A 26,485-nucleotide genomic window follows, 5' to 3' on the forward strand; every position below is an offset into this window, starting at 1 on the left:
GAAATAGAAAGGAAGAAAACAATAGCAAAAATCAATAAAACTAAAAGCTGGTTCTCTGAAAAGTAAACAAAATTCATAAACCTTTAGCCAGATTCCACAAGAAAAAAGGGAGAGGACTCAAATCAATAAAATTAGAAATGAAAAAGGAGAAGCTACAGCTGACACCGCAGAAATACAAAGGATCATAAGAGACTACTACAAGCAACTATATGCCAATAGAATGGACAACATGGAAAAAATGGACAAATTCTTAGAAAAGGACAACCTCCCAGGACTGAGCCAGGAAGAAATAGAAAACATAAACAGACAAATCACAAGTAATGAAATTGAAACTGTGATTAAAAATCTTCCAACCAACAGAACTCCAGAACCAGAAGGCTTCACAGGTGAATTCTATCAAACATTTAGAGAAGAGCTAACACCTATTCTTCCCAAACTCTTGCAAAAATTGCAGAGGGTAGAACACTCCCAAACTCATTCTACAAGGCCACCATCACCCTGATAGCAAAACCAGACAAAGATATCACAAAAAGATAACTATAGGCCAATATCACTGATGAACATAGACACAAAAATCCTCAATGAAATACTAGCAAAATGAATCCAACAACACATAAAAATGATCAAACACCATGATCAAGTGGTGTTTATCCCAGGGATGCAAGGATTCTTCAATAAACACAAATCAATGTGATACACCATATTAACAAATGAAGAAGAACAAAAACCATATGACCATCTCAACAGATGGTGAAAAGGCTTCTGACAAAATTCAACACACATTTATGATAAAAAAAACTCTCCAGAAAGTGGGCATAGAGGGAACCTACCTCAACATAATAAAGGTCATATACGACAAACCCACACCCAACATTATTCTCAATGGTGAAAAACTGAAAACATTTTCTCTAAGAGCAGGAAAAGGACAAGGGTGCCCACTCTCACCACTATTTATTCAACATAGTTTTGGAAGTCTCAGCCATGGCAATGAGAGAAGACAAAGAAATAAAAGGAATACAAACCAGAAAATGAGAAGTAAAACTGTCACTGTTTGCCAATGACATGACACTATACATAGAAAATACTAAAGATTTCACCAGAAAACTACTAGAACTAATCCATGAATTTGGTAAGGTTGCAGGATAAAAATTAATGCACAGAAATCTCTTGCATTCCTATACACTAATGATGAAAAATCTGAAAGAGAAATTAAGGAAACACTCCCATTTACCATTGCAACAAAAAGAATAAAAAATCTAGGAATAAACCTACCTAGGGAGACAAAAGACCTGTAGGCAGAAAACTATAAGACACTGATGAAAGAAATTAAAGATGATACAAACAGATGGAGAGATATACCATGTTCTTGGATTGGAAGAATCAACATTGTGAAAATGACTATACTACCAAAAGCAATCTACAGATTCAATGCAATCCCTATCAAACTACCACTGGCATTTTTCACAGAACTAGAACAAAAAATTTTACAATTTTTATGGAAACACAAAGACCCCAAAGAGCCAAATCAATCTTGAGAAAGAAAAACGGAGGTGGAGGAATCAGGTTCCCTGACATCAGACTATACACAAAGCTACAGTAATCAAGACAACATGGTACTGGCACAAAAACAGAAATATAGATCAATGGAACAGGATAGAAAGCCCAGAGATTAAACCCACGCACCTATGGTCAACTAGTCTATGACAAAGGAGGCAAGGATACACAATGAAGAAAAGACAGTCTCTTCAATAAGTGGTGCTAAGAAAACTGGACAGCTACATGTAAAAGAATGAAATTAGAACACTTCCTAACACCCTACAAAAGAAAAAAAACTCAAAATGGATTAAAGACCTAAATATAAGACTGGACACTATAAAACTCTCAGAGGAAAACAAAGGCAGAAAACTCTGTGACATAAATCATAGCAAGATCTTTTTTGACCCACCTCCTAGAGTAATGGAAATAAAAACAAAAATAAACAAATGGGACCTAATGAAACTTAAAAGCTTTTGCACAGCAAAGGAAACCATAAACAAGATGAAAAGACAACCCTCAGAATGGGAGAAAATACTTGCAAAGGAAGCAACTGACAAAGGATTAATCTCCAAACTACACATGCAGCTCATGGAGCTCAATATCAAAAAAAGAAAAAGCCCAATCAAAAAAATGGATGGAAGACCCAAATAGACATTTCTCCAAAGAAGACATACATATGGCCAACAGACACATGAAAAGATGCTCAACATCACTAATTATTAGAGAAATGCATATCAAAACTACAATGAGGTATCACCTCACACCAGTCAGAATGGCCATCATCAAAAAATCTACAAACAGTAAATGCTGGAGAGGGTGTGGAGAAAAGGGAACCTTCATGCACTCTTAGTAGAAATGTAAACTGATACAGCCACTATGGAGAACAGTATGGAGGTTCCTCAAAAAAGTAAAACTAGAACTACCATACGACCCAGCAATCCCACTACTGGGCATATACCCTGAGAAAATCATAATTCAAAAAGACACATGCACCCCAATGTTCATTACAGCACTGTTTACAAAAAACAGGACATGGAAGCAACCTAAATGTCTATCAACAGAGGACTGGATAAAGAAGATGTGGTACATATATATACCATGGAATATTACTCAGCCATAAAAAGGAACAAAACTGGGTCATTTGGAGAGACATGGTTGGACCTAGAGAGCATCATATAGAGTGAAGAAAGTCATTAAGAGAAAAACAAATATCGTACATTAAGACATACATGTGGAATCTAGAAAAATGTCACAGATTATCTTATTTGCAAAGTTGAAAGAGAGACAGAGACGTAGAGAACAAATGTATGGATACCAAGGAGGAAAGGGTAGGGGTGGGAGGAACTGGGAGATTCAGATTGACATATATACACAATTGATACTATGTGTAGAATTGATAACTAATGAGAACATACTGTATCACACAGGGAACTCTACTTTATGCACTGCAGTAACCTAAATGGGAAGGAAATCCAAAAAAGAGGGGATATATGTATAAGTACAGCTGATTTATTTTGCTGTACAGTAGAAACTAACACAACATTGTAAAGCAACTATGCTCCAATAAAAACTAATTTAAAAATAAAATAAAATAAAATTTCTCCAAAGTATATATTTCTTAACAAGGCCTCTCCTCAAGAGAAATTATTTTACCAAAGCCTGCTGGGATTTTACCAGAGACTAACCAACCCCCAGGATGTAAAAACCCAACTCCAAAACCCTCTAGCCTTCCAATCCTTCCTAAGGGAGAAAAAACTGAGAAGCACTTGTGAAGGTCAGAGCCTAGGGGCACAAGCTCACTAGAAGACTGAGACCTAAACATAAGACTATGGAATACTTCCCGTCCCCAGACACCTCAGAATAGGTTTCATCAATAGGGCTTTGGTATAATAAAAAGGTAATACAACTGAAAGAACTTTGTGTTTCAGATGATATCTAAGAAGTCTCTCAAGAAAACAAAATAGATAAACAGCCAGACTCATTGAGAAAAAAAGGGAGAATACTCAAATCAATAGAATTAGAAATGAAAAAGGAGAAGTAACAACGGGCACTGCAGAAATACAAAAGATCATGAGAGATTACTACAAGCAACTATATGCCAATAAAATGGACAACCTGGAAGAAATGGACAAATTCTTAGAAATGCACAACCTGACAAGAATGAATCAGGAAGAAATAGAAAATATGAACAGACCAATCACAAGCACTGAAATTGAAACTGTGATTAAAAATCTTCCAACAAACAAAGGCCCAGGACCAGATGGCTTCACAGGCGAATTCTATCAAACATTTAGAGAAGAGCTAACACCTATCCTTCTCAAACTCTTCCAAAATATAGCAGAGGGAGGAACACTCCCAAATTCATTCTACGAGGCCACAATCACCTTGATACCACAACCAGACAAGGATGTCACAAAGAAAGAAAACTACAGGCCAATATTACTGATGAACATAGATGCAAAAATCCTCAACAAAATACTAGCAAACAGGGCTTCCCTCGTGGCGCAGTGGTTGAGAGTCCGCCTGCCGATGCAGGGGACACGGGTTCGTGCCCCAGTCTGGGAAGATCCCACATGCCGCGGAGCGGCTGGGCCCGTGAGCCATGGCCGCTGAGCCTGCACGTCCGGAGCCTGTCCTCCGCAACGGGAGAGGCCACAACAGTGAGAGGCCCGCGTAACGCATAAAAAAAAAAAAAAAAAAAAATACTAGCAAACAGAATCCAACAGCACATTAAAAGGATCATACACCATGATCAAGTGGGGCTTCTTCCAGGAATGCAAGGATTCTTCAATATACACAAATCAATCAATGTAATAAACCATATTAACCAATTGAAGGAGAAAAACCATATGATCATCTCATTAGATGCAGAGAAAGCTTTCGACAAAATTCAACACCCATTTAAGATAAAAACCCTGCAGAAAGTAGGCATAGAGGGAACTTTCCTCAACATAATAAAGGCTATATATGAAAAACCCAGAGCCAATATCATCCTCAACAGTGAAAAACTGAAACCATTTCCACTAAGATCAGGAACAAGACAAGGTTGCCCACTCTCACCACTCTTATCCAATGTAGTTTTGGAAGTTTTAGCCACAGCAATCAGAGAAGAAAAAGAAATAAAAGGAATCCAAATTGGAAAAGAAGAAGTAAAGCTGTCACTGTTTGCAGGTGACATGATACTACTATACACAGAGAATCCTAAAGATGCTACCAGAAAACTACTAGAGCTAATCAATGCATTTGGTAAAGTAGCAGGATCCAAAATTAATGCACAGAAATCTCTTGCATTCCTACACACTAATGATGAAAAATCTGAAAGTGAAATCAAGAAAACACTCCCACTTACCACTGCAACAAAAAAAATAAAATATCTAGGAATAAACCTACCTAAGGAGACAAAAGACCTGTATGTAGAAAATTATAAGACACTGATGAAAGAAATTAAAGATGATACAAACAGATGGAGAGGTATACCATGTTCTTGGATTGGAAGAATCAACATTGTGAAAATGACTATACTACCCAAAGCAATCTACAGATGCAATGCAATCCCTATCGAACTACCACTGGCATTTTTCACAGAACTAGAACAAAAAATTTCACAATTTGTATGGAAACACAAAAGACCCCAAATAGCCAAAGCAATCTTGAGAACGAAAAATGAAGCTGGAGGAATCAGGCTCCCTGACTTCAGACTATACTACAAAGCTACAGTAATCAAGACAGTATGGTACTGGCACAAAAACAGAAACATAGATCAATGGAACAGGATAGAAAGCCCAGAGATAAAGCCACACACATATGGTCACCTTATCTTTGATAAAGGAAGCAGGAATGTACAGTGGAGAAAGGATAGCTTCTTCAATAAGTGGTGCTGGGAAAATTGGACAGGTACATGTAAAAGTATGAGATTAGATCACTCCCTAACACCATACACAAAAATAAGCTCAAAATGGACTAAAGACCTAAATGTAAGGCCAGAAACTATCAACCTCTTAGAGGAAAACACAGGCAGAAAGAACACTCTACAACATAAATCACAGCAAGATCCTTTTTGACCCACCTCCTAGAGAAATGGAAATAAAAACAAAAATAAACAAATGGGACCTAATGAAACGTCAAAGCTTTTGCACAGCAAAGGAAACTATAAACAAGACTAAAAGACAACCCTCAGAATGGGAGAAAATATTTGCAAATGAAGCAACTGACAAAGGATTAATTTCCAAAATTTACAAGCAGTTTGTGAAGCTCAATAACAAAAAAACAAACAACCCAATCCAAAAATGGGCAGAAGACCTAAATAGACATTTCTCCAAAGAAGATATACAGACTGCCAACAAACACATGAAAGAATGCTCAACATCATTAATCATTAGAGAAATGCAAATCAAAACTACAATGAGATATCATCTCACGCCAGTCAGAATGGCCATCATCAAAAAATCTAGAAAGAATAAATGCTGGAGAAGGTGTGGAGAAAAGGGAACACTCTTGCACTGCTGGTGGGAATGTGATTGGTACAGACACTATGGAGAACAGTATGGAGGTTCCTTAAAAAACTACAAATAGAACTACCATATGACCCAGCAATCCCACTACTGGGCATATACCCTGAGAAAACCATAATTCAAAAAGAGTCACGTACCAAAATGTTCACTGCAGCTCTCTTTACAATAGCCCGGAGATGGAAACAACCTAAGTGCCCATCATCAGATGAATGGATAAAGAAGATGTGGCACATATATACAATGGAATATTACTAAGCCATAAAAAGAAACAAAATTGAGCTATTTGTAATGAGGTGGATAGACCTAGAGTCTGTCATACAGAGTGAAGTAAGTCAGAAAGAGAAAGACAAATACCATATGCTAACATATATATATGGAATTTAAGAAAAAGAAATGTCATGAAGAACCTAGGAGTAAGACAGGAATGAAGACACAGACCTACTAGAGAACAGACTTGAGGATATGGGGAGGGGGAAGGGTGAGCTGTGACAAAGCGAGAGAGAGGCATGGACATATATACACTACCAAACGTAAGGTAGACAGCTAGTGGGAAGCAGCCGCATAGCACAGGGAAATCAGCTCAGTACTTTGTGACTGCCCGGAGGGGTGGGATAGGGAAGGTGGGAGGGAGGGAGACGCAAGAGGGAAGAGATATGGAAACATATGTATATGTATAACTGATTCACTTTGTTATAAAGCAGAAACTAACACACCATTGTAAAGCAATTATACCCCAATAAAGATGTTAAAAAAAGAAACCCAAATAAAAAGGACACCAAAGCAAACGTTAGCCTTTGCTAAACAAACAGTAAACACAGCCTAACCCCTAGCAGATAAACATAAAACCTCACACTAAAGACCTTTCTCTCAGTACATTTTACCCATTTGGTTAATTTTATGTGTCAACTTGGTTAAACCACTCTCCCCATGATAATCAGTTGTTTTTTGTTTTTTGGGTTTTTTTGCAATACACAGGCCTCTCACTGTCGTGGCCTCTCCCGTTGCGGAGCATAGGCTCCGGACGCGCAGGCTCACGGGCCTAGCCGCTCCATGACATGTGGGATCTTCCTGGACCAGGGCACGAACCTGTGTCCCCTGCATCGGCAGGCGGACTCTCAACCACTGCACCACCAGGGAAGCCCAAATAACCAGTTTTTAATCAAACACCAATCTAGATGTTGCTGTGAAAGTGTTTTGTAGATGTGATTAACATTTAAATCAGTAGACTTTGAGTAAAGCAGATAACGCCTCCATAATGTGAATGGGTCTCATACAACCAATTTAAGACCTTAAAAAAAAGAACTAATCCTCTGAGGGGGAAGGAATTTTGCCTCCAGAATGCTTTTGGGTTCAGCTGCAATATCAACTCTTCCCTGGGTCTCCAGTTTGTTATGCAGAATTTAGATTTGCCAGCCCACAACTATCAATACATGAAACAATGCCTTAAAATCAACTTCTCAGTCTCTCTCTGTCTCTCTCTCATATCTTTATTTATCTATCTATCTAAACACACACACACACACACACACACACACACACACACACACACACACAATTAGTTCTGTTTCTCTGGAGAATCCTATTACAGACTTTGTTCCTGTTTAGGACTTCGGTCTTAAAATTGCAAGGAGTTGGATTCTGCCAAGGACCTGAATAAGCTTAGAAGGAGATTCTTCCCAAATTAAGCCTCCAGATGAAAACATAACCCAATCGAAAACTCAATTACAATCGAGATAATGAACAGAGGACCCACCTAAACTATGCCCAGACTCCTGACCCACAGCAATTTAATAAATGTGTACATTCTTTTAAGGCTTTAATTTGTTATACAGCAGGAGAAAAACCAATGTACCACAAGATATTTTCCTGAAGAATTTATAATAGAAAATAATAGAGAAAATGGTTATGAAACATAAACACTGGAAATCTTGACAATATAAAAAAAATACAACCAACAATGCTAAGAACAGGAAATTACGTCCTCCAATTACTCTCTTTAAGTTCACTTCAAAATGGAGGAGAAAGGATGAATAAGTAAAAATTTGCTAATTTTCTCATTTTCTTTTTACAGTATGCGTTGAGAGATACTATCCATATTTTTAAGAATATGTTAGCATCAAGATGTATAGTGTTCAAAGACAAGTATCACATGATATCACTTATATGTGGAATCCAAAAGAATGACACAAATGAACTTATTTGCAACACAGAAACAGACTCACAGACATAGAAAGCAAACATTGTTACCAAAGGGAAAAGGGAGGGCTGGATAAATTAGGAGTTTGGGATTAACAGCTACACACCACTATATATAAAGAAGATAAACAACAAAGACCTGCTGTATAGCACAGGGAACTATATTCAATATCTTGTAATAACCTATAGTGGAAAATAATCTGAAAAAGAATATATATACATATATGTATACACACATATATATAACTGAATCACTTTGCTATATACCTTAAGCTAACATAAGATTGTAAATCAACTATACTTCAATTTTAAAAAGTATAGTGTTAAATATTATATATAAAATAATAAATTTAATCACAAGAAGAACTGATACAGACCCTAAACCTTCCAAATTATCAACGTAAGAGTGCATGCACATATACACACACATACAAATGAAGAGAAGACAGATATGTGGCAAATTTTAAAAAGACAAAGAAAATACTAAAGCAGAAAGCATAAGGTCAATCAGAGAACATAGATCAAATAAGTATATCAGATCTTATGCAGATGGAATAAACTTATCTTTAAAAAGGTAAAGACGTAAATGTTGAGTCAAGACACAATGTTCAACCAAATAGTATGTACAAGAGATTCATCTAAATATGCAATGTTAAAGGATGAACAAATATATAACAAATTTAACTGAAAGAATGCTGGAGGAAAGAGAATAGTTTAAGAAGAAAATTAAGATATAATCTGAATGACTAAAGATGAAAAAATTAGAAAAAATGTATTAAATCTTGTTATCTTCTTGATCTCATGGTCTCCACCTTCAACTAGAATTCTGTTAACTAAATTAAGTCTCCTTGTATTGTGTATTTTAATTTCCTTCTCCACTACTTTCAAATATTTTGCCTAACATTTTTTAAATGCAAAAATTTCTTTCTCTGCACTGTTAAATTTCCTCATTTGTTTCCACTACTTTCTAAGAATTAAGTGATCTCTTAAAATGTCATATACCATTCCACTTGTGTTGCTTTCTAAAATCACTAAAAACTTCGTGATTGTTGAATTTAATATTTTTTCACAAACCCCATGAATTTTGTAACATTTTACATTAACCACCTTTTGTTTCTTGAAACTGTCCTCTCTCAATTCACGACATATGATATTATACTTCTCTCTTTCTACTTCTCTGAACAGTCTTTTCATCTCTTTAACCAAAACTTGTTCTTCCTCTCACCCATTAATAATATCAGCAAATATCTAGTTCTTAGAATTCCGTTTAAAGTCTTCCCTCTAACTATAACATTAGATATCTATATATCAAGGAGAAAACTCCTTCCCAAGGATTGGATCCATGCTTTCAATGGTTTGCTTAAAAATCTCTAAATGGAATTCCCACCAATAACTAAAACACAAATTGTCTAAAAGAAGCTCAGAAGTCATCCTCACAGTAAGTTGTACCTCTTTATAATAACCCTCTTTCTGACAACAACGCCACTGCTCTCCTGGATACTCCAGGCTGAAAACCTAAGAGTCACTTTCAAATTACTGTCGGTTCCTTATGGTTCTAATTTATATATCTTTAATTCTTGCAAAACTAATAGTTCAGGTTCATGTTATTACTCTTATACTATGAAATAATCTTCTTACAGATCATTCTACTTTCTGCTTTTCTTTTTCTAATTGTATACTGGATTATCAGTTTTATTTTCAGAGATTACAGATTAATTAACTTAAGTGAATGAAAAGCTTAGATAGATTCCTTTGGCCTGTAAGTCCAACTACTTCATTCAAGCAATAAAGGCCTTTCCTTAATACAGGTCCAATATAATATTCATCTTAGCCTACACTGCTACATATTATCTATGAAACAAACTATAAATTTCAGTATCACCCAAACATACTCTACACTTCCACCTTCAAGAATTTTGCCTGATGTTCACCATGGACAAATCCTCCTATAATCTCTACCTACTAAAACCATTTGAATACCTTAAGACCTCTCCACAGAATTTAATCTCTCCTTCCTTTGAATCTTTATAGCACTCTGCTTGTGATTCTCTCATGGCACTTAAAATACATTGGTTTTATTCAATTTAAGTCACACATTTAAAAATATTCAAAGAGCATCTATTATAAATCAGGCAATATAGTGAATATTAGATGTTGGGTATAAAAGGGTCCCCACCCTCACAGAACCTTAATCTAATGTAGCAGAATATGGTTACTTGCACCTCACTTTTATCCCCACCCTACTGCTCATAGAGACTTAGAAATCATTAAAGGCAAGAAATTTAACTCTGAATTTTCCACAGTACCATCACAAGATAATGTCTACATTTAATACAGCAATTTGTTGAATTAAACTGAAAATATACCCTGTAGAAAGTGACAACCATTATTGTACAAAAGTATACATGGTTTAGGCTAAGAAATTAAAGGCCCTAGAAAACAAATTAGGTGCCTAAAAAACAAATAATTTCTCTCATGGGCATTTAATATTTTATGAGCTAAACGATTCTACTCAAAAAGTAAATAGTGAAATAATATCTACCCAAGGAAAAGGAAGTAGAAAAAGAATTTAGCAAAGACAAAAGAAAAATATATTGTCATTTAAGAAAGTCAAAGAAATGAAATTGAGCTATTTGTAATGAGATGGATAGACCTAGAGTCTGTCATACAGAGTGAAGTAAGTCAGAAAGAAAAAGACAAATACCGTATGCTAACACATATATATGGAATTTAAGGGAAAAAAAATGTCATGAAGAACCTAGGGGTAAGACAGGAATAAAGACGCAGACCTACTGGAGAACGGACTTGAGGATATGGGGAGGGGGAAGGGTGAGTTTTGACAGGGCGAGAGAGAGTCATGGACATATACACACTAACAAACGTAGTAAGGTAGATAGCTGGGGTGAAGCAGCCGCAAGGCACAGGGATATTAGCTCGGTGCTTTGTGACAGCCTGGAAGGGTGGGATGGGGAGAGTGGGAGGGAGGGAGACGCAAGAGGGAAGACATATGGGAACATATGTATATGTATAGCTGATTCACTTTGTTATAAAGCAGAAACTAACACACCATTGTAAAGCAATTATACCCCAATAAAGATGTTTAAAAAAAAAAAAAAAAAAAAGAAAGTCAACATTTTTTATAATGTTATGCTATTACTATCTAGACCTGGTAAACTAAGCATTCCCTAAAGCATTGCAAACTTAATGCCAAAGGATATCAAAAAGAGTGCCAAAATCCATTCTCCTCCACAGAACAGACCTGTGACTGAGGAAGACATTGCTCAGCCTGGATCTACATTTTCCCAAATCCCCTGAATCTTGCGGTGGCCATGACTGGCTTTTCTCAATGAAATGCTGGTACAAATGATGTCTGCCACTTCCAAGTCTTAACATTGTATTTATTAGGCAGCTTAGACTAGCCTAATTAATATACGAGGCATATGGCAATAATTATATATATTAAAATTCATTTGGATATTGTTTTATATTCGAGTGGCAAATACAACTGTTTTTTCCCAAAATAAACTAAAAAGTTATTTTTAAAATTTTATCACTATAGCACCAATTATGACATTTTCATAAGGAAAATACAATGCTGGAAAAGGTATAAATTTCAAATTTATATGTCATATAGGAATCTATATTCAATTTTAGAACAAGTTTATATGGATGTAGAGAATGAACAAATTATTTAATCTTTTACCTACATTAACTTCCATTTTTAGTCCTTTAATAAAACAACTTAATAACAATAACCAACCTTAGATGAAAGTTCTCATGACTGTTTAATTGGCTAGGAAGGAAAATAGAGTAAGAAGTCGGAAGAGCATAGGTGCCAGAAAGAACCTTCATTTAATCTAGAAAATACAGATAATTTAGCCTATAAAGAGCTACTGGGTATAAAATGAATTTAAATATTATATCATGATATAGGCCATTCTTAAATTTCTTTCACCTTTATTTTTAAGATGTTAATACCTTGAAGATTATTCCTGGAAGCAATGACAACATGAATTTTTGTAGTGATAATATACTGAGTATATAATTACATATTATTTAAAATATATAGTTATATATAATTGTATAATTACAATTATAGAATTGCATAATTTGAAAATGCAAGTTTTCAAAAGATCAAATAGAATCATCCCAGTTGTTAAATCTTTTCTACAAATTAAACCGTTTTAAAATTTCTAAGTTTCAGAAGTGAATGATAATTGCTAAAAAAGAAAAAGCAGATTTCAACAAAAAGTGATTGACAGTTACTACTATAAAATTACAATATCATCTTAAGAGTTTTATTGTATATATAACATAGTCTATTAATTCAGAAAACAAAGAAAAACTGACTAAAGTACTATAGTAACCTGACTATAGTAATAGCTTGACATAAAGACCCTGATATTCTTTATGAACATTATTGCAAAAAAATTTTTTAATATTTTTAAAGACCTACTACCTGGAACAAATATTATAAATTTAGTCTTTTCTGTTGTAACACCAACCTGTTCCAATTCTTCTATTTTAGAATCCTTGACTTGCAGAATTTCTAAAACTTTTCTGTCTTTTGCTTCAGATTTCTGTTTTTCTCTAGAAACAAAAAATATATATATTAAAATTTTATTAGTCATAATTGGTAGCCAATTCTTTAAATTTTCACATCCTGATAATGAGTATCACATTAAAATATAGAAAATTAAATTATCAGAAGTTGACAGCCCTTTCAGAATTCATCAGAAACCATATGGCAAGTGACAACAACTTACAACTGCTGACAACTAAGACAACTTCATACTAAAAAAAAGTTTAGTTTCTATATTTAGATGTATTACAAAACATATTAAAACACATTTAATCTTGATTATAACAGCCACTATATCATAAATTTAAAATAATTACTGAATATGTCAATATGCTCTTGTTAATGTAAACGCTTTATATATGCAATTATGTTAAGAATAAAATAGTTATCATTTTTTAAGTAAAAGCCTCAAAAGAGAGAAAACTAAAGACTTACTAATAACCAACATTAAATAAATGGGGGGGGACTTCCCTGGCGGTCCAGTGGTTAAGACTCTGCACTTCCAATGCAGTGCACACAGGTTCAATCCCTGGTCGGGTAACTAACATCCCACATGCCGTGGGGTGTGGCCAATAAATAAATAAATAAATGGGGGAGAACTGTATTGGGTGTTCAGTTATATATATTTTTAAACTTTAAAAATAGGTAAAATAAATGAAATCTGTACCTAAATCACTCATGAATCACGAAGTATACAGGTAGGAAGAAAGAAAGAACCCTTATTTAAGAAAGAGTGAGATGAAGCAAAGGAGTTTAGAAGGCACAGGGGATATTAGAATTAAGAGACACCAATCATAAAAGCATACCACTGCCGGTGACCAAGATGGCAGAGTAGGAAGACCCTGAACTCACCTCCCTCCCTGGACAACATGAAAATTACAACTACTTATGAAGCAACTATTTATGAGAGTAAACTGAAGACTAGCAGAAAAGATACTCCACAAATAAAGACATGAAGAAACCACAATAAGATGGTTAGGAAGGGTGGAGACACAATATAGTCAGCATCCACACTCCAGGATTGGTGGCCCCCAACTGGGAGGATAATCACAATTTTAGAGGTCTTCTCCAAAGAGCAAGGGATCTGAGTGTCATGTCAAGCTCTCCAGCCCAGATATCCTACACCAAGATGATGATACCACAGAACATCTGGCTTTGAAAACCAGTGGGGCTCATGTTCAGGAGAGCTGGAAGCTACAGGAAACAGAGATTCCACCTTTAAAAAGCATGCACAAAATCTCACATAATCCAAGTTCCAGTGCAGAGGCAGCGGTATGAAAAGAGTCTGGATCAGATCCACTTGCTGGTCTTGGAGAGCCTCCTTGGAGAGGCAAGAGGCAACTGAGACCCCCTGGGGGCAGAGATGCTGGTGGCAGCCATTTTGGGGGACTTGTTCTACTGCAATAACACCAGCACTGGCAAGTACCATTTTGGAATCCTCCCTCTACCCTACTAGCACCAGGGAACTTGGCACCCACCTGTGGGCTAGCACCAGCTGTAAATCACCCCAGGCTGCACAGACAGCTATGCAAGGACCCAGCCCCAGGCTCCCCTGGGCATACAGCCAATGACACAGAAAACCTACCTTTTTCTCCAGCAGGCCTACAGCCACTGCATGAGGCACAGCCTCACAGCCAGTTGGGCCAGGGGCCAGCTCTGCCTAACAATATATCCACAGTAGTTGGCCCCACCACAACAGAAGGGTACATGCTGCCAACATAAGGAGAACCTCTAGAGCACAAAGCTCTGGTGATGAGAGGGGAGTGTGCTACTGGACCCCATGGAGTGTCTCCTACATAAGGCTACTTGTCCAAATTGGGAAATGTAACTGACTGACCTAACATACAGAAATAAACATAGAGAATAGGGCAAAATGAGGAAACAGAGAAATATATTCCAAACAAATAAATAACACAAAACCTCAGAAAAAAAAGAACTAAACAAAGTGGAGATAAACAATCTACCTGAAAAAGAGTTCAGTAATGATCAAAAAGAGGTTCAATGAACTAGGGAGAAAACTGGATGAACACAGTGGAAATTCCAACAGGAGTTTAAAAATATAAAGAAAAACCAAACAAGAGCTGAAAAATACAATAACTGAAATAAAAGATACAGTAGAAGAAATCAACAGTAGATCAGATGATACAGAGGAAAGGATCAGCACCTGGAAGACAGAGTAGTAGAACTCTCCCAAGCAGAAAAGAAAAAAAGAATTTTTTAAAAGGAAAATAGTTTAAGAGACCTTTAGAACAACATCAAGCATACTGACATTTGCATATAGGGGTGGCAGAGGAGAAGAGAGAGACAAAGTAGCAGGGAACTTATTTGAAGAAATAATACCAGAAAAATTCCTTAACCTGGGGAATGAAACAGACATCCAAGGCCAGGAAACAGAGACTCCCCAAAAAGATGAACCCAAAGAGGTCCACACCAAGACACATCATAATTAAAATGGCAAAAATTAAAATAAAAGACTCTTACAAGCAGCAAGAGAAAAGCAACCTGTTAAGTACATGGGAACTAACATAGGCTATCAGCTGACTTTTCAGCAGAAACTCTGCAGGCCAGAAGAGAGTTATACAATATATTCAAAGTGATGAAAGGAAAAAGTCTACAACCAAGAATACTCTACCTGGCAAGGCTATCATTCAGATTTGAAGGAAAGATAGAGTTTTACAGACAAGCAAAAGCTAAAAGAGTTCAGCACCACCAAAATGGCTTTTCAAGAAAAGTTAAAGGAACTTCCATAAGCAGAAAAAAAGGCCACAACTAGAAATATGAAAATTATGAAAGAAAAATCTCACTGGTGAAGATAAATATACAGTAAAGGTAGTACATCAGTCACTGATAAAGCTAGTAGGAAGGTTAAAAGACATAAATAGTAAAATCATCTATATCCATACTAAGTAATTATTATAATATGTAAAGGATACAAAAAGAAGTAAAACATGACATCAAAAACATTAAATGTGGGGATGGGTGGAGTAAAAATGTAGGGTTGTTAGACTGTATTGAACTTAAAGAGATCACCAACTTCAATTAATCACATATATATAGGTTGTTATATATGAACCTCATGGTAAACACAAATCAAAAACATATACCAAATACACAAACAAAAAAGGGAAAGGAACCCAAACATAACATTAAAGATTGTCATCAAATCATAAGAGAAGAGAGCAAACAAAAGAACAAGAAGAGAATGAACAAAAAAGACCTACAAAAACAATCCCCAAACAAGTAACAAAATGGCAATAAATACATAGCTATTAAATAATTACTTTAAATGTAAATGGACTAAATGCTCCAATCAAAAGACAAATAGTGGCTGAATGGACACAAAATAAGTTCTATATCTATGCTGCCTACAAGACTCACTTCAGATGTAGATACAGACTAAAAGTGAGGGGATGGAGAAAGGAATTCCATTCAAATGAAAACAGAAACAAAGCTGGGGTAGCAATACTTATATCAGACAAAATAGACTTTAAAGACTGTAACAAGAGACAAGGAAGGAAATTACATAATGATCAAGGGATCAACCCAACAAGAAGATATAATAATTGTAAATATACATGCACAAAGCATAACAGCACCTAAATACATAAAGAAAATATTAAGAAACATAAAGGGAGAAACTGACAGTAACACAATAACAGTAAGGGATTTTAACACAGCACTAATATCAATGGACAGATCATATAGACAGAAATCAATAAAGAAATACTGGCCTTAAATGACACGTTAGACCAGATGTAATTAATCAATATATATAGAACATTCCATCCAAAACTGACTCATTAAGAAAAAAAGAGAAATGGCCCAAATAAATAAAATCAGAAATGGGAAAGGAGAAGTTAAGACCAGCACCATAAAAATACAAAGGATCATAAAGGTTACTGTGGACAATTATATGCCAATAAAATGGACAACCTAAAAGAAGGAGACAAATTCCCAGAAATATACAGACTCCTAAGACAATCAAGAAGAAACAGAAAACATAAACAGACCAATTAACAGTAATGGAATTCAATCAGTAATCAAAAGACTCCCCACAAACAAAAGTCCAGGCCCAGGCAGCTTTACAGGTGGATTCTACCAAATATTTAAAGCAGAGTTAACACATAGGCTTTTCAAACTATTCCAAAAAACTGCAGAGGGAGGAATGCTTCCAAACTCATTCCACAAGGCCAGGATCACCCTGATACCAAAACCAGACAAAGACAAAAAAAGAAAATTAGAGGATTTTTTGTTGAAAATCCTCAACAAAATATTAGCAAACCAAATTCAACAATACATTAAAAGGATCACACACCATGATCAAGTGGGATTTATCCCAGGGATGCAAGGATGGTTCAATACCCAAAAATCGATGTGATACACCACCTTAACAAACTGAAGAATAAAAATCATATGATCATCTCAGTAGATGCAGAAAAAGCTTTTGACAAAATTCAACACCTATTTACAATAAAAACTCTCCAGAATGTGGAAATAGAGGAAACTTACCTCAACATATTAAAGGCCATATATGACAAACCCACAGCCAACATAATACTCAAAGGTAAAGAGTTGAAAGCATTTCCTCTAAGACCAGAAACAAGACAAGGATGCCTACTCTCAGCACTTCATTCAAAATAGTATTAGAAGTCTTAGCCACAGCAATCAGACTAGAAAAATAAATAAAACAAATCCAAATTGGAAAGGAAAAAGTAAAACTGCCACTGTTTGCAGATGGCATAATACTATAGAAAATCCTAAAGAAGTTACAAAAAAAACTTAGAACTAATAAATGAATTCAATAAAGTTACAGGATACAAAATCAACATACAGAAATCAGTTGTATTTCTATACACTAACAAGTAACTATCAGAAAGGGAAATTAAGAAAAAATCCCATTTACAATTGCATCAAAAAGAATAAAATACCTAGGAATAAATCTAACCAAAGGTAGAAAACTCATACTAGGAAAACTATAAAGACACTGATGAAAGAAATTTAAGGTGACCCAAATAGATGAAAAGATATACCACCATGTTCTTGGACTGGAAGAATCAATGTTGTTAAAATGACCATACTACCCAAGGCAATCTACAATGTAATACCTATCAAAATACCAATGGCACTTTTCACAAAACTAGAACAAATAATTCTACAATTTGTATGGAAACACAAAACAACCCTGAATAGCCATAGCAATCTAGAGAAAGAAGAACAAAGCTGAAGGTATCACACTCTCTGATTTCAAACCATAATACAAAGCTAGAGTAATCAAAACAGTATGGTACTGGCACAAAAACAGACACATAGACCAATAGAACAGAATAGAACCCAAAAGTAAACCCACGTTTATGTGGTCAATTAATCTATAACAAATGAGGAAAGAATATGCAATGGGGAAAAGTCAACCTCTTCAATAAATGGTATTAGAAAAACTGGACAGCTACATGCAAAAAAAAAAGGAAAAAAAATCTAACTGGACCACTTTATCACACCGTAAAAAAAAATCTCAAAATGGATTAAAGACTTAAATAAAAGACCTGAAACCATAAAACTGCTAGAAGAAAACCTAGGCACTATGTTCTCTGACATCAGTCACAGCATATTTTTTTGGATCTGCCTCCTCAGGCAAGGCAAACAAAAGCAAAATTAAAAAATGGGACTACATCAAACTCAAACACTTTTGCACAATGAAGGAAACAATCAACAAAACAAAAAGGAAGCATACTAAATAGAAGAAGATATTTACAAACAGTATATCTGATGATAAGGGGTTAATATCCAAAATATACAAAGAATTCATACAACTGAACACCAGAAAGAAAAAAACAAAAACAAAAAATGATAAAAAATAGGCAGATGACCTGAATAGACATTTTTCTAAGAAGACATGTAGGTGACTAACAGACACATGAAAAGATGCTCAACATTGCTAATCATAAGGTAAATGCAAATTAAAACCACAATGACGTACCACCTCACACCTGTCAGAATGGCAATCATCAAAAAGACAACAAATAGCAAGTATTGGTGAGGATGTGCACTGCTGGTGGGGATGTAAACTGGTGCAGCCACTATGAAAAACAGGATGGAGGTTCCTCAAAAAATTAAAAAAGTTTAAAATAGAACTGCCATAATGATCCAGCAATTTCACTTCTGGGTATTTACCCAAAGAAAACAAAAACACTAGTTCAAAAAGGTATAAGCATACTAATGATCATTGTAGCATTATTTACAATAGCCAAGGTATGGAAGCAACCTAAGTGCCCATCAGTAGATGAATGGATAAAGATGTGGTATATATACACAATGGCATATTTCTTAGGTATAATAATATGAAACCTTGCCATTTGCAACAACATGAATGGATCTAGGTGGAATTATGCTAAATGAAATAAGTCAGAGAAAGACAAATACCATATGAATTCACTTATATGTAACATCTGAAAAAAAGAAGGAAAAAAAAAACACAAACAGAACAAGACAGAAGAAGACTCACAGATACAGAGAATAAATGGGTAGTTGCCAGAGAAGGAGGGGAGGCAAATAGGTGAATTGGATTAAGAGGTACAAACCTCCAGTTATAAAATAAATAAACCACAGGGATGCAACATACAGGATAAAGAATAGGGTAAATAAGAGTGTAATAATTTTGCATGGGGACAGTTGATTACTAGACTTATCATGATCATCCCATAATGTATATAAATGTTAAATCACGATGTAGTCCACCTGAAACTAATATAATATTATCTGTCAAGTATATTTCAATTAAAAAAACAAAAAAAGCACACCACTAAAGGAGATAGATGCAGATGGCATAATAATACATTAAAATTTTTAAAATTAGACTTCCAATAAGTTAGCATAGTAAGTTCACATTTTGAGGCTCTTCTATATTCTCTAAATTACAGTATTAATAGAAAAACATAAAGCACAAAAAATTAAGTAGACACAGTCACATCTGAGGATCACAAACTAAACAGAAGTACAATGCTATGAATGGGGATGAAGATGCTGTCTGCTGTCCAGATCCAGATGCAGGCTAATGTGGAAAGGAGGCTAGCTCCTAGAGACAACAGGGAATAAACATGTCCTGCTCAATAAGTAGAAGCATAGCCAGGCCCATTGTTTTAAACCAGAGACTGGAGTGGAATTCCCATCACCTGAAAGAAGGCTGAAAAAACTTCTGCCCATCCTTGCCTGGAATTAAGGCTTACATGAAAGTCTATAAAGGCAAAAGTTTATAGATACAGCATCCAATCACAGGCTGAGCCAAAGCACCCCACAGCTCATATACTAAGTATAGTAAATCCTCTGTTGTACTGTTGGCTAAGAGCCCCAAACTACCAATATAAAACCTATTTCAGGATGGGGGGTTGCAGTGAGGGTGACAATTTAGTGACAATAACAAAATTTCTAGAGAAAAAAGCATTAGAAAAGGAGGAGTGGTGGGGAAAGAGGAGGATGCGAACCATAACAGCAACCCTCTCACACAAGATGTGACCACAGACAAAAAATCCAAAACACATTAAGAAAAAACATGCTCTACACACAAACACAAAACATGCACACACTAATGCAATAATGTGAAGCAATCATTCTAGACAAAATGAAAACATTAGAACACTCTGAAAAAGATTTTTAAATAAGTATCTTTAAAGACATAAAATAATGACTAGAATTATAAACAAAAACATGAAATAAAACAAAAACAAGTAGATCTAAACAATCTGTTAGAAACCTTGAAAATATGGGACTTCCCTGGTGGCACAGTGGTTAAGAATCTGCCTGCCAATGCAGGGGACACGGATTCGAGTCCTGGTCCAGGAAGATCCCACATGCCGCAGAGCAACTAAGCTTGTGCACCACAACTACTGAGCCTGTGCTCTAGAGCCCGCAAGCCACAACTACTGAGTCTGTGTGCCACAATTACTGAGCCTGCGTGCCACAATTACTGAAGTGCACATGCCTAGAGCCTGTACTCCGCAACGAGAAGCCACCGCAATGAGAAGCCAGTGTACCACAATGAAGAGTAGCCCCAGCTCGCCACAACTAGAGAAAGCCCTCAACAACGAAGACCCAATGCAGCCAAAAATAAAATGAATAATTTTTTTTAAAATAGAACTTCATTCAAAAAAAAAAACTTTGAGGGCTTCCCTGGTGGCGCAGTGGTTGAGAGTCCGCCTGCCGATGCAGGGGACACGGGTTCGTGCCCCGGTCCGGGAAGATCCCACATGCCGCGGAGCAGCTAGGCCCGTAAGCCATGGCCGCTGAGCCTGTGCATCCGGAGCCTGTGCTCCGCAACGGGAGAGGCCACAACAGTGAGAGGCCCGCATACCACCAAAAAAAAAAAAAAACTTTGAAAAAAAAAAAACTTTGAAAATAAAAATTACGATCAACGAATCAAAAAACAATTAAATGGGTTAAGCTCAAAATAGACGCAAGAAGAGAATTAGTGAACAGGAGGATAGTAATGATAGATTTATCCAGAATACTGCATAGAAAAACAATGAGATGAAAAATATGAAGCCACCGTTAAGACATGTAGGTTTTAACTGGGATACCCCAACATATGCCTAAAGAGTTTTAGAAGTAGATAATAGTGGGATGAAAGATAAAGCAATATTTTTAGGAGATAATTGCTGAGAATGTTACAGAAATAGAGTTCTCAGTACTTAGCAAAATAAATACCAACCCCCAAATCCGTATCTACATTCCATCAGAATTTACTGAGCACTCATTATATGACAGGCACTCTCTTAGGGACCAGGGATACTGAAGTGAACAAAATAAACCAAGTGGTTGCCTTCATGGAATTAACATTCTAGTTTATGGATATTGAAAATAAATGATAAGTAAGTGAATACATAATATGTTAATTAGCTATAAGTATAATAAGGACAATGAACTAGGGTAACAGAGAAAGAAATGCTTAGCTTTAGAGAACTGGGGAGTAAAAGGAAGGTTGCATGTTGCTACTGAATAATTAACAAATAACTGTCCTTAAAGGTGGTATTTGGGTAGAGACTTAAAGGAAGGAAGTGAGAGACACGGAGCTCTCACAGAAGAGTTTTCCAAGCCACGGGACCTGTAACAAGTGCAAAGCACTGAGGCAAGAGCATAACTCAAAGAACAGCAAACCTAAACTGACTCTAGTCCCTCATGCAAGCGCATGCCCTAGAGATAGCAGCTTGCAGAGTCACAAGTAAATTTAAGTCCCTGATATGACTTCCCCAATAGCCCTTGATCAGTAGTCTCCCCTGCCTTCCAACGCCTTTTCCTTATGTGCCCCTTAGATAAGACACCCTGTGGGGCTTACCTGAAAGTACTCCACCCATAAACTTTAATAAAGGCATGTACCCCAGGTCTGTCCTTCTCTGTCTGCACTCTGCCTTGATCTCCCCGTGTTGTCCCTTGAAGCATGCCAAGTACTTCCTTCAGGACCTCTGAGTAATAAATTTTTCTATTTCAATTTCTCTTCTGGTCTGTTATTGAACCATGGCTCACCATCCACAACCCTGTGCTCTACTTAACAAGTATTAATTTAACAAATTTATAACAGCTACCAGCTGAGAGTGAGAATGAGAAACAAAGTTTTAGAAGTTGGGAATTCCCTGGTGGTCCTATGGTTAGGACTCGGCAGTCTCACTGCTGAGGCCGTGAGTTCAATCCCTAGTTGGGGAACTAAAATCCCATAAGCCATATGGTGTGGTGAAAAACATTTTTTTTTAAAGATTAAAAAAGAAGTTGACAAGTGAGTAAGCATAAAATAGTCTTCTAGGATACTGGGATGGTAATGAGCCAGAAAACCAAAAAAAAAAAAAAAAAAAAACAGGACGACTACCAGGCAGTATTAAGCACTAAGGTTAATGGTCATAAATTTACATAAGACCAGTCATCATGGTTCAAAGTTTTTCTCTAGCCATGGTCAGCCCTCTGGATGTAGGCACACAGTAGATGGAGAGTTGGAATAAACAACGTTTGAAATTCCACAAACATGTTATGACTACTAATTTTACTGTTTGCACTTTATCCTGCTTTATTATTTTATTTCCTCTTTACCAAGCATTATCAGTACATTTAATGCATGATCACAATCCACTGTCTTCAACCAGGCTTTCTTTTTATTTGTTTCTTTTATTAACAGTGAAACTAAACATACTTTCAGAAATTAAAATACCTTTTCCCCCCTAATTTGCCATTGCCTGTCAATGTATCTACTATTTTATATCTTACTATTTTTACTGATCTACAAAACTATTTTATATATTAAAAATACATATTTTTATCACTTGTTACTAACATACAATTTCAAAAGATCACTTGAAGTTTTAACTTACCATTATAAAATCATAACTATTGAAAAAGAATACTACATCCATTTAAGGTACAGCTGACCCATGAACAAGGCAAGTTTGAACTGCATATCTACTTATATGCGGATGTTTGTCAATAGTAACCACTACAGTACTATAGGGTCCATGGTTGGTTGAATCTGTGGATGCAGAGATACCAAGAATATGGAGGCCAACTATAAATTATACAGGGATTAACCCCTGGTTGCTCAAGGGTCAACTGTATATGGATCAGGAGAAAAATAACTTCAAATCCCAAAGGGCAGGGCATGATTGGGTTTAGCCAAGGACAAAGACCCAGGTTGAGACAGCCAAGATATTAATTCCAGTCAGAAACTTCCTCTGTAAATTCCTTCCTGAATATACATGAATCTATTTTTAAATTCCCAGGAATTAGTTTAATTTACGAGGATAAAGTCTTTCTAATCCACTCTTTTGTAACAAGCCTAAAAAATACCAACTCTTGTCAAAATAAATTCTGGTGGTCCTTTTAAATGAGATAAGGATAAAATTAGACTATAGGCCACAAACCCCAAACAAAAGCATTATTACAGCTTCCAAATTAGCTTGGTACCAGAGCAATTATCTCCTATGACGCAAGTATGTACACACCTCATACTCTAATCCAGTGCTACTCAGTGTGGGTCACGAAAGAAATAGCATCAGCATCACCTAGGAACTTGTTAGAAATGCACCATCTTCCTCCCACCCTGAAGGCAGAAACTCCAAGGGTACAGCCCAGCAATCTGTGCTTAACAATAAGGTGCTATGGACTGAAAGTTTCATACCCATATGTTGAAGCCTTAATCCCCAATGTGCGGGTATCTGGAGGTAGGGCCTTTGGAAGGTCATGAGGGTAAGGCCCTCATGAATAGGATTAGTGACAGAGAGATTAGAGAGAAAGATGATCTCTCTCTCCAACATGTGAGGATGCTTCAAGAAGGCAGCTGTCTACAAGAGAGCTCTCACAAGGAATGGAGTTGGCAGGCAACTGGATATAGGACTTCCTAGCCTCCAGAACTATGAGAAATAAATGTTTGTTGTTTAAGCCACCCAGTCTATAGTATTCTGTTATAGCAGCCCGAACTAAGACACAAAGTCTCAAAAAATTCTGATACATACTGAAGTCTGAGAGTCACTGAAATAACAATAACTGACACATTTCTCAATAGATTAAGGTAAATAATATAATACTGAAAGTATAGGTCATAAATGAAATATGAATCTTCATAGAAAATATAAACTTCAAAAACACACCTCAATGATATATTTTATAACAAAAAATTCCAAAATTCACTACTATGTTATAGTTTTGAAGTTGAAAAAAAATCACAATTCAAACTCTATATAGAGATTTGTTCAGCAGCTCCTCCTGGTGGTATGGAATATCTAATATTTTCTTAACAGAAAAATGCCCCCAAGAGAAAACAATGCTACAATATGAATACACTATTTTTTACTTGGAATAACACAATGAAAAAAATTGCTTTGAGTTTAAAAGTCACCAACCTATCTGGTCAATTCAATTAATGTATAGTCTATGTATTTACAAGACATTAAAAAAAGGTTCCTAAAAATAAAGACACTGTCAAAAGTTGATGATGATCAATGACTGAGAAAAACTCCTGTTTAGCTAATTAGAACCACTGATGTGCAATAATGATGTGAGCTAAGAATATCTGCAGACTTCTTTAGGATGAAAAATGAAGTGAAGAGAGGCTGTCAAATTTGTACAAGTTTAAAGCTCCAATCACTTTTCCCAAGAGTACCACCCATTTAAGCATTTAACATTGCTGTACTTAGCCACATGAATTACCATGCTAACTTTCTGCCATTTTTCTAGACTCAAAAATCTGAGAAATTATTCTAAATCATTAAGAAACAAAATTTTATTGTGTTATAGACCATGCCATATATTATACAATATGACAGGATCATACTTTCTGGGTTTGAGCCCATTTTTAATGAGATGTCAAAAATGAAATATTAGAGTCTAAAAGAAACATTTAACCATAAATGAGGCAATGATATTGGTCTGAATTAGAAAACAAAGAAAATGAAAAAGCAAAACTCACTGACGTTGACTATTCTTAATTAACAGTAATGCACAAAATAAACATTGTACAAACATTTTCTTTCATTTAAGAACAGAATCTATTAAAATGTACATTTTATTCTTATTAACGGCTTTCCATTTAAATACATTCTCAATTTCTACTATGCGTTAGGATTCTAGAACAGTAACACTTACAAAAATGGAAGTTTAGGGAAATGAGAATTATACCATTAAAAATTATTTATTCTTTTATCCACAAACTGTTTTATAACTATTTTCCTATTTTGAGTATGTATAATAAATTACTAGAATGGTATCTATGAATAATGTAATAAGAAAACTCAAAAAAGAGAAAAACCTGAAAACTTAACACAAATATTTTTCAACCATTTATTCCACAGTAAAAACAGCTATAGAAAAATCTCTTAATATTCTGAATGAAAACACATTACTAAGTTAACAGATCCTAATACACATAAAACCTCTGGTATAAAATATTTTAAAGGTTCAAGTATACTTGAAACATCTATTTTGGTCTTAAGATCACAACTTAATTTTTATTACATAATCCAGAATGTCTAACTACTGTATTTTGTTTTTCAATATAAAATATATATTTAAACTACAGGTGAAAGCCAAAACCTGTGCTAGAAGAGTCAGCCTGAGACATGAAAAAGTATTCTTTTTTTCCCTGTTCAATCAGGTAGCTCCAAATTAGAACAAAGAAGAGAATTAGGCTACAACATCTGAATCTGAAAAATTATGGAGTACTGATGAACTCTTTAAACAAAGAAGCGATAACTTAATAGAACATAACAGTTTAGATTTGATACATGACTAAATAATATACCATTGTTTCAGATATCCTTATTCACTTAACATCATTTCTAAGTACACAAAGTTGAAACTCAAAGTCTTTTCTATTTTATAGTTAGAAATTAAATGACTCTATTTAGGTCCTGATTTTCCTGTTCCTTTTTTTTTTAACCACATGTCCAGTTACTTCTGCATATACTCAACATTTATTATCTAAAAAATCCATAAAAGAATTGGAAAAGATTGTGTATTATATGTCTTTAGTAATTGTGTAAATATTTTTTACCCAGAATTGAGAAGTCTCTTACAGTGTTCAAAAATGTCAGCACTTCAGAACAGACTGTTTTAACATCTGCACATCACCAGGGTTGCCCCCAAGGATTTTTAAATGATGCCTGCCTGTGCTGAATAAAGTGCTAACTTGCACCTT

The 26,485-nt window shown here is 35.5% G+C and overlaps 1 protein-coding gene across 1 annotated transcript in view; it reads right to left on the reverse strand.

The window, feature by feature from the left end:
• CNTLN (centlein) overlaps positions 1–26,485 on the reverse strand; it is a 336,707-nt gene that overhangs the window by 240,756 nt on the left and 69,466 nt on the right. The window contains exon 3 of the mRNA XM_065879183.1: positions 12,749–12,833. Within this exon, the coding sequence (XP_065735255.1) occupies positions 12,749–12,833 (85 nt within the window). The remainder of the gene's footprint in view (positions 1–12,748; positions 12,834–26,485) is intronic.

Source organism: Phocoena phocoena, chromosome 6 (assembly GCF_963924675.1).
Source record: "Phocoena phocoena chromosome 6, mPhoPho1.1, whole genome shotgun sequence".
NCBI classification, from domain to species: domain Eukaryota; kingdom Metazoa; phylum Chordata; class Mammalia; order Artiodactyla; family Phocoenidae; genus Phocoena; species Phocoena phocoena.